General features: G+C 37.2%; 1 protein-coding gene across 1 annotated transcript; it reads left to right on the forward strand.

The window, feature by feature from the left end:
- Positions 1–3,284: 3,284 nt before the first annotated feature.
- On the forward strand, positions 3,285–5,452 carry LOC104941768 (asporin). Its single transcript, XM_010766906.1, has 3 exons — positions 3,285–3,552; positions 3,947–4,059; positions 5,228–5,452. The coding sequence occupies exons 1-3, from the start codon at positions 3,327–3,329 to the stop codon at positions 5,450–5,452; spliced, it is 564 nt and encodes a 187-aa protein (XP_010765208.1). The 5' UTR covers positions 3,285–3,326.
- Positions 5,453–7,243: the final 1,791 nt, after the last annotated feature.

Raw genomic sequence — 7,243 nt, forward strand, 5'->3', positions numbered from 1 at the left:
TTCCACCGAAGTGGGGGGAAACTATTCTGCCACCCCCGTGGCACTGTGTGGTTGGAGCGTAAGTCTTAGAGAAAATCGAACGGTGAACGACTAACTTTGATTCATTCAAACATTCGCAAATGCTTTCTGCTGATGAGGAGAAGAAAGCCAAACAACTCACGGTTCACCGAAGGCATCCAACCGTCCAAAACCCCTTTCGAGGGCTTACAAGTACGAAGTGAGTAGCCCCTACAAGATGAAAGCTGGTCAGATAACGAACGGACACGAGTAAATGAAAACAGATGAGGCGGAGAAAGTGTGTGGTGTGGTGTGTGTGAGAGAGAGAGTGTGATTAAAATAGCCCAATTGCTTTTTACAATAAATACAAACATTGAATGTGTTTAATTGAATATGAAAGGGGTTAGTGGCAGGTTTGTGTGAGAGAGAATAAATAAGACAAGCCCAATATTTAAAAAATCTATTATTTTCGCAACTTTCCCCGCATATTCGCAACTTTCCCTGCAATTTCACCGCATAAAATCACATAAAAACCTGCATGTTTTAATCGCATAATCAAGGATTTTAGCCCGCATTTTTCCTGGAGGGTCTAACTATAAAGCTTCCAAAAAGGAAATCATATCGTAATAAAAATCGCGTACTCAAAGATATCATGATGAATTATTATGCCGTTTAAATTGGATAACATGTGCATACTAACATATATACTTTTATAAATATAAATTGGATTAAGGAATGTAAAATAATGTGACAGCAATTAAGTAATGTACAAGAGGGAGTTGCTTGCTTTTTTGGGTGTGTCAATGTGATATTATCATTCACAAACATCTGTGATTATTCTGCCAAACGCCTTCTGTTACAGTATGTCACACTTTCCACAAGGGAATAACTGTCTTAAATAAAGGGGTGGGGAACCATTTTCCTCTCAAGGGCCATTTCAATTTTTTAAACATCCTCCGAGGGCCGTACAAATTATTGACCTCTGCTCGTAAAAATACAAAAATCCCAGCCCATTCATTTCGCCTTTCTTTCATGCCGTGCAAAGAAAAAGCAACCTCTTAATCCAGATATTTTACCATGACTGCGTGCATCCATTCACGTGCACGTTGTGGCATGACACCAAAACAGAAAGTATATGGGACACAAGATATGTGCAAATGTATTTTGTTTCCTATCCATGTTGACGTGATTTAATAGTGGGGGGGACCTAACCTCCTCTAGGGGGGGTTCCTCACCTCCCCAGGGAAGATTTGTTTTTAAATGTTGAAGTTAAAAGCATCAATCTGGTGCACTTTGAGAGCAACATTAGGAGATCTATGGATACATCTCTCAACATCCATATGAAACAGAACTGTAAGCAGATTTATTTTTCTTTATGGATATTACAAATCACTCCCCTTTCAATCTGTATTCTTGTTTATTAATAACAACTTTTTTTACTGTCATATAGTATTTTATACCTGTTTACTTTATTCTGTTGTTTTTTAGAACTATAATGATCATATAAAGATGTGCCTTTACCTCACTGGTTGGAGAAAAAGCTTCTTATATTCGTTAGCATAGCTAACCAGATGCTAATAACAACAAAGTTATTGACTGTATGATCAGTATGACAGAAGAACAGATCGCCACTGGGCTTACAGCTAAAGACACAGCCACGTAGAAACTGCGGCATGTGTACGGCTCCTTATGGGTACTGCAATTTTTGGAAATGCCAAAGTGACGTTCTGGTGCTCCCCTGCCATGCTCCCCTGCCAGACGAGACATATACCACGTGATGACACGTTAGGCTCGTGTTGTGTTCAAGGACCCTGACCTTGGCCAGGAAATTTTTTTGCGGTCTAGATTTCTTTAATTTTTTTCTTTTTTGCGTGTGTTTATAAATTACCTCGAGGGCCGTAGCAAATGGTCTCGCGGGCCGTATACGGCCCGGGGGCCGGAGGTTCCCCACCCCTGGTTTAATATAACAGTACAGTAACATTTTAATATATTTTCTGGCCTTATAAAACCGTGATTTTTGGCAGATACAGTTCATAATACAGTTACTTTCTGTTTAAATAATTGATTCCTTTGGATCACTTTTTTTTAACTAAATACCTTAGGAAGGACTAAACACACAAACTTAGGGATGTGCCGGTCCAAATACAACCCTTCCCTCAAAACAGCATGCGGTGATTATCAAATTGTTTTAAATTTAAATGTAAATATTTTTCAAAGACCAGTAGATTTTAATCTATCTAGTACTTAAAACAGCATCAATTACACTTAAGTCCAAAAAAGTCAGGAACAAACCCTTTTGTGTGTAGCACAATTAATAGTTGCTCTTTACAATCTTTTGTGAGACAGCGACCCTTTAGCGGTTGGATTTTCCATCAGATTTCCAAATAATCTGCATCTAAATGGAACTGTGTGTTTTCGAGTTTTGGACATGGAGCGGAGCCATACAACAACGCTTTTCTCCAAGTAACTACGATTGACCCAAGACTCGAGTTTGGCTGTGTCCAAATTACTTTCAATCTAGTTGGGTTGGGTCCACTTGTATTGCTGCTAAATTCTGCACTTATAGAGGAGACCTCTTAAGACAATATGGGTTTAGATCCTGTGAAACTCTTCCTTGTTCTTTTTACAAACATTGTACTGTATATAGTTGGTTGATTGCTGTATGCATTTCATAACTATCCTGAGAAAGATGGAGAGATAGCAGACAAGTTCCCTGATTACGCTTATTATAAAATGCCATTTACACATGCCTGCTAGTGAAACAGTCATTCAATAATTGATCAAGGTTTTCTGTAACTGTTTTAACTTTAAACAAGGCCAAAGCCTGTACTGTGGTCCAGTTAGTGTTTACTTCCTGTCTGTCATCTTCTGTTGATTTCTCTATCTTTTCTTTTTCTTTACTGTGGACAGTTTAGCCATCTTCAACCCAACGTTTGGTGCTCTCCGCAAATTTAAAAATGAATATTCAAAAAGTATTCATGATGTCTTCTGATGGAGATAAACTATTGTTTGTTGTCCAGTATTCAACTAAGCCGTGTAATAACTCATTATATCCACAATGCCGAAGATTATTTTTCAAATAAAATGTTGTACCAATATTCAATGATAGGACTACAATAAGGTATACAATATCAAAATATCGTGATATATGATTTTCTGTTTGTTGGAATAAAACTGATGGAAAAAAGAAACAAAAACATTTCCCTTCCTAGCGAGGTTATTTCCTCAGTATCTCGTCCTGCCTCTCACTTTAGAGCTAACCTGACCTCCTTCTTATCCCCAGCTCTCCCTGGTTGCTGTATCTCGGACCCACCCTCCAAAATAAAGCCATGAGGGTCTTTCTCCTGCTTTGCCTGCTGGCGATAGGCAACGCCAAACCCTACGAGCCAATTAATGTCATGGAATTCATGAAAAACTATGACATCATGATGGCTGATTCAGCAGATGAAGAGAGCGATGAAGACGACGACGATGATAACGACGATGATTATGAAGATGGGAACTGTCCCTCTGACTGCCGTTGCTCACCAAGAGTGGTGCAGTGCTCCGACAAAAGTGAGAGAACACCGCTATTGATATAAATGGCTTGTGTTTTTGTTTGGCATCACTGTTGTATTGCCTTGTATCCTGCTTTAGCGTTCAAAGCACTTCAAAGCACTATACAACTGTGTTCATTGGTGCTTCATAGATAGTTTATATTATTTTAACTTGACTATTTTATGTCAGAAAGTGACAAGATGAGTAACAAATACTGCTGATTGTTTTATCCATCTTGCATCAATGAAAATGTTAACTTTAACTGAGATGGTAGCGTTTGAGTCAAAAACACAACAATTACTTCTTCACCTGTACATCTCAGTATTGTATTGCACACATTGTTGTAGAATGAGCTCTCTCATCACTTTTAGTCCAACTCTGGTCTTCAATAAGTCATTTTTTCTGCCAACAGGTCATATCTCTATTCCTGAGAAGATTCCTGAGGACACTGTGATACTTGACCTCCAGAACAATGACATCACTGAGATCAAGGAGTACGACTTTAAGGGCCTCAACAAACTTCATGTAAGAGGAACCTTGAGCACAGGTTTAACCCGCACACAATGATAAACACCACAACCCCTCTCTGTTAACATTAGACAGATGTAAACAAAAGACATGTCCAGAGTTCAAGACGTAATGAATGAACAAATCCATCCGATCAATTCAAGCCAAATCTCCTGCACGCATCTAAAGCAGAAATATGCTGCAGGAAATGTTGTTAAATTACCATATACTGTACATCTATGCCAATGTCTTTCCTTCAGAAAATAAAATAAATATACAATAAATTGAAGAGTTTGTTTGGAGCAAGTGCAATGCAAGCCATTACGATTTCTGTATAGACTTGCTTGATTTTTTTCAGGCGAACATACAATTTAACAATGTTTTAAAATAATTTTTAGAATTGGTCAATTGATCCAAGCATTTATTATTTGAAAATATTTCCCCCCGACTCCTAAAATGTGCATCTCTTGAGCCAAAATCAACTAAATAAGCCCTAGACATATTAGAAACAGAACTAATGACTTCCTATTACTTCCCTCTACAAAATGCCAAGATTTGGTTCAGATCTTCAATCACTCCCAATCAGACTCAAATTCCACGAAATGACAGCTTTCAAAGTTACCAGATAAAAAGAAACGGCTCTCTAATATCAGTCAGAATGTAGCCTGCAGCCTGACATATTACAGTTCCTTTGTATGAAACTCATTAGAAAATATGAGGTCTACCAACAGGTCTGTCTTTGATTTAACAAATGTTTTTTCAGCTGAGAATAAACCACATTAAGGCCTAAAGTTGAATAATACTCTGCTGTATCAAAGCAAACTAAGTAAGGACAGTATGACGTTCTGTGGTCATGCATTGGCTTGTCATCAAGAGCTGAGTGGCGCAGCTGACCTGAACCTGAATAGGGTTGAGCTCCCTTTAAATGTGATTAATTCTGATTTTGCACAAAATAAAGAAACTAGAGTATTTTCGAAGCTAACAAACAGCTTTGAAGTAAGCCAAGTTTGACTGTCAAACATTTGTAAAAAATGAGAAGACATCTCCTTTTCGTATATAACATGACAGACAAACATTTATTTTTAGGAATAAGAGATTACTTGGGACTCCGTATACTCAATATATACTGTACTGTAAAAAGTAATATTGAATGTACTGCATTTCATTTTCCTTTCTCCTACATCAGGGCCTGTTTCTGATCCACAATAAGATTTCCAAGATTCACCCCAAGGCCTTCAGAAACATGGAACACCTCAGACTGCTGTACCTCTCCTACAACCATCTAACTGAGATCCCCGCAAACCTTCCTCCTGACGTCATCGAGCTCCGCTTCCACGAAAACAAGATCAATAAAATCCAGAAGGAGGCGTTCAAAGGCCTGAGGAAACTGCATGTGCTGGGTAAGACCTGACTTTAGCTTCCTGTATTAATCAACTCAATGTATATGATATAATCGATATTGCAATTTGGACTAGTGCAATATTAAAATCGCAGCAAGCAGAATACTTGTTGAAGGATAATGTTTTGAATAAAGTATTGTAGAGCTGTAGAAATAATGAGTCCTTCAAAAAGTACTCTAAAGACTAAACAAAACATATGTTATATCCTCTTAGCACACTTTTTTTTTTACAGCCTAATCATTTTTGATTTAATTTTCAATGTTTATTTGAAGAACGAATCCAAAATGTTCAATCCCTCCTATATCGTATTCACAATGTCAGTCAAAATAATGCTAACTAGGATTTTATCATATCATGCAGACCTAGATCAGGTCATTGCCAAGGAGAAGTTGGCAACTTTCTATTCAACCCAAAGACTGCAGCAAATCATTTCATGATTCATATCTGTGTGTGCACTTTTTTAACACATGTTCGTGTCTCTTAATTGAATATGTTAGAAGCAGTTATTTATCCTTTTTAAAATTAGGTCTGGGACAGTTGCTCCATTTCAGAATGAAATAAAAGACGTTATAGTAAAAAGTTGCAATAAGAAGATAAAATAAAATAGAATAAATATATTTATACAACAATAATACATTACAATTTAAAATGTACACATTGTATTACAATATTTAACAACAAAAAATATGTAAACACATATATATTACGACATAACAGTGGTGTATGTGTTAATAAATATATATATATTTTTTTTTTCCACAATATGTTTATTGGTATTTTCTTATTGAACAACAAAGTACATCACAAACACATACACGCATACACACACCCTCACATTGCACCAGTATTAAAAGCATAGGCCTACAAATAAAATAAATAAAACAGAAATAATTTCACAGTTTCTTTTCAAAGGCAGTCCACATTCCCGTCCCTCATAATAAGCATATATGGCTCCCAGAGCTGAACAAAGTCCTTCCGCTTGCCCTTAGCGATGTAAGTCAGTCTGTCTAGACCCACACTTCCAGAAAGTTTCTTCAACCAAATCCTCAGTGAGGGGGCATCCGTACATTTCCAACATAAAGCGATAGCCCTCCTGGCTTGGAGAAGGCCAAAATCCAGAAGTTTGGTTTGTTTTGAAGTCTGTTTGAAGTTCTTTGGATATTTTCCAAGTACACAAAGTTTGACGTTCAAAGGAACATTAATGTTAAACATCTCTGACAGACACCTAATAACATCCTTCCAGAAGATTTGAAATTGTGGACATCCCAAAGACAATGAAATAAAGTTCCTTTCTCATCCAAACACTTAGAGCAGACATCTGGAATATTGGCAGACATATGATGAAGTTTGACAGGAGTTATGTACATTCTCATTAACCATTTATACTGAAGTCATTTGAACCTAGTATTTATTGTCTGACTTTGTGCTTTTAGGCAAGCAGCATTCCAATCTTCCTCATCAATATCCTCTTTTATATCCGTTTTCCATGCACTTAATTTATCTAATGCTGATTCAGTGTCAAATGCAACCATCATGTTGTAGAATTTAGATACTAGGCCCTTTCCTTCCAAATTTGCAAGTGTTATTTCCTGAAAGGTCCCATTTCATGGCCATTTCCACTGATCATAATTCCATTGTTGAGGTCTACTAGAATAGATTTATATTGTGAAATTTTCCAAAATCACTTTGGTTTCTCATACAGCATCTCTGTAAACTACGTGTATTCACTGAATTTCACTCTCTGCCTTTTAACGGCTCGTTGTAGCTCCAGTAGCTCCAGCCCCCCACCCTCCCCTGTGAGC

Source organism: Notothenia coriiceps, unplaced genomic scaffold (assembly GCF_000735185.1).
Source record: "Notothenia coriiceps isolate Sejong01 unplaced genomic scaffold, NC01 NC01_scaffold00000321, whole genome shotgun sequence".
NCBI lineage: Eukaryota > Metazoa > Chordata > Actinopteri > Perciformes > Nototheniidae > Notothenia > Notothenia coriiceps.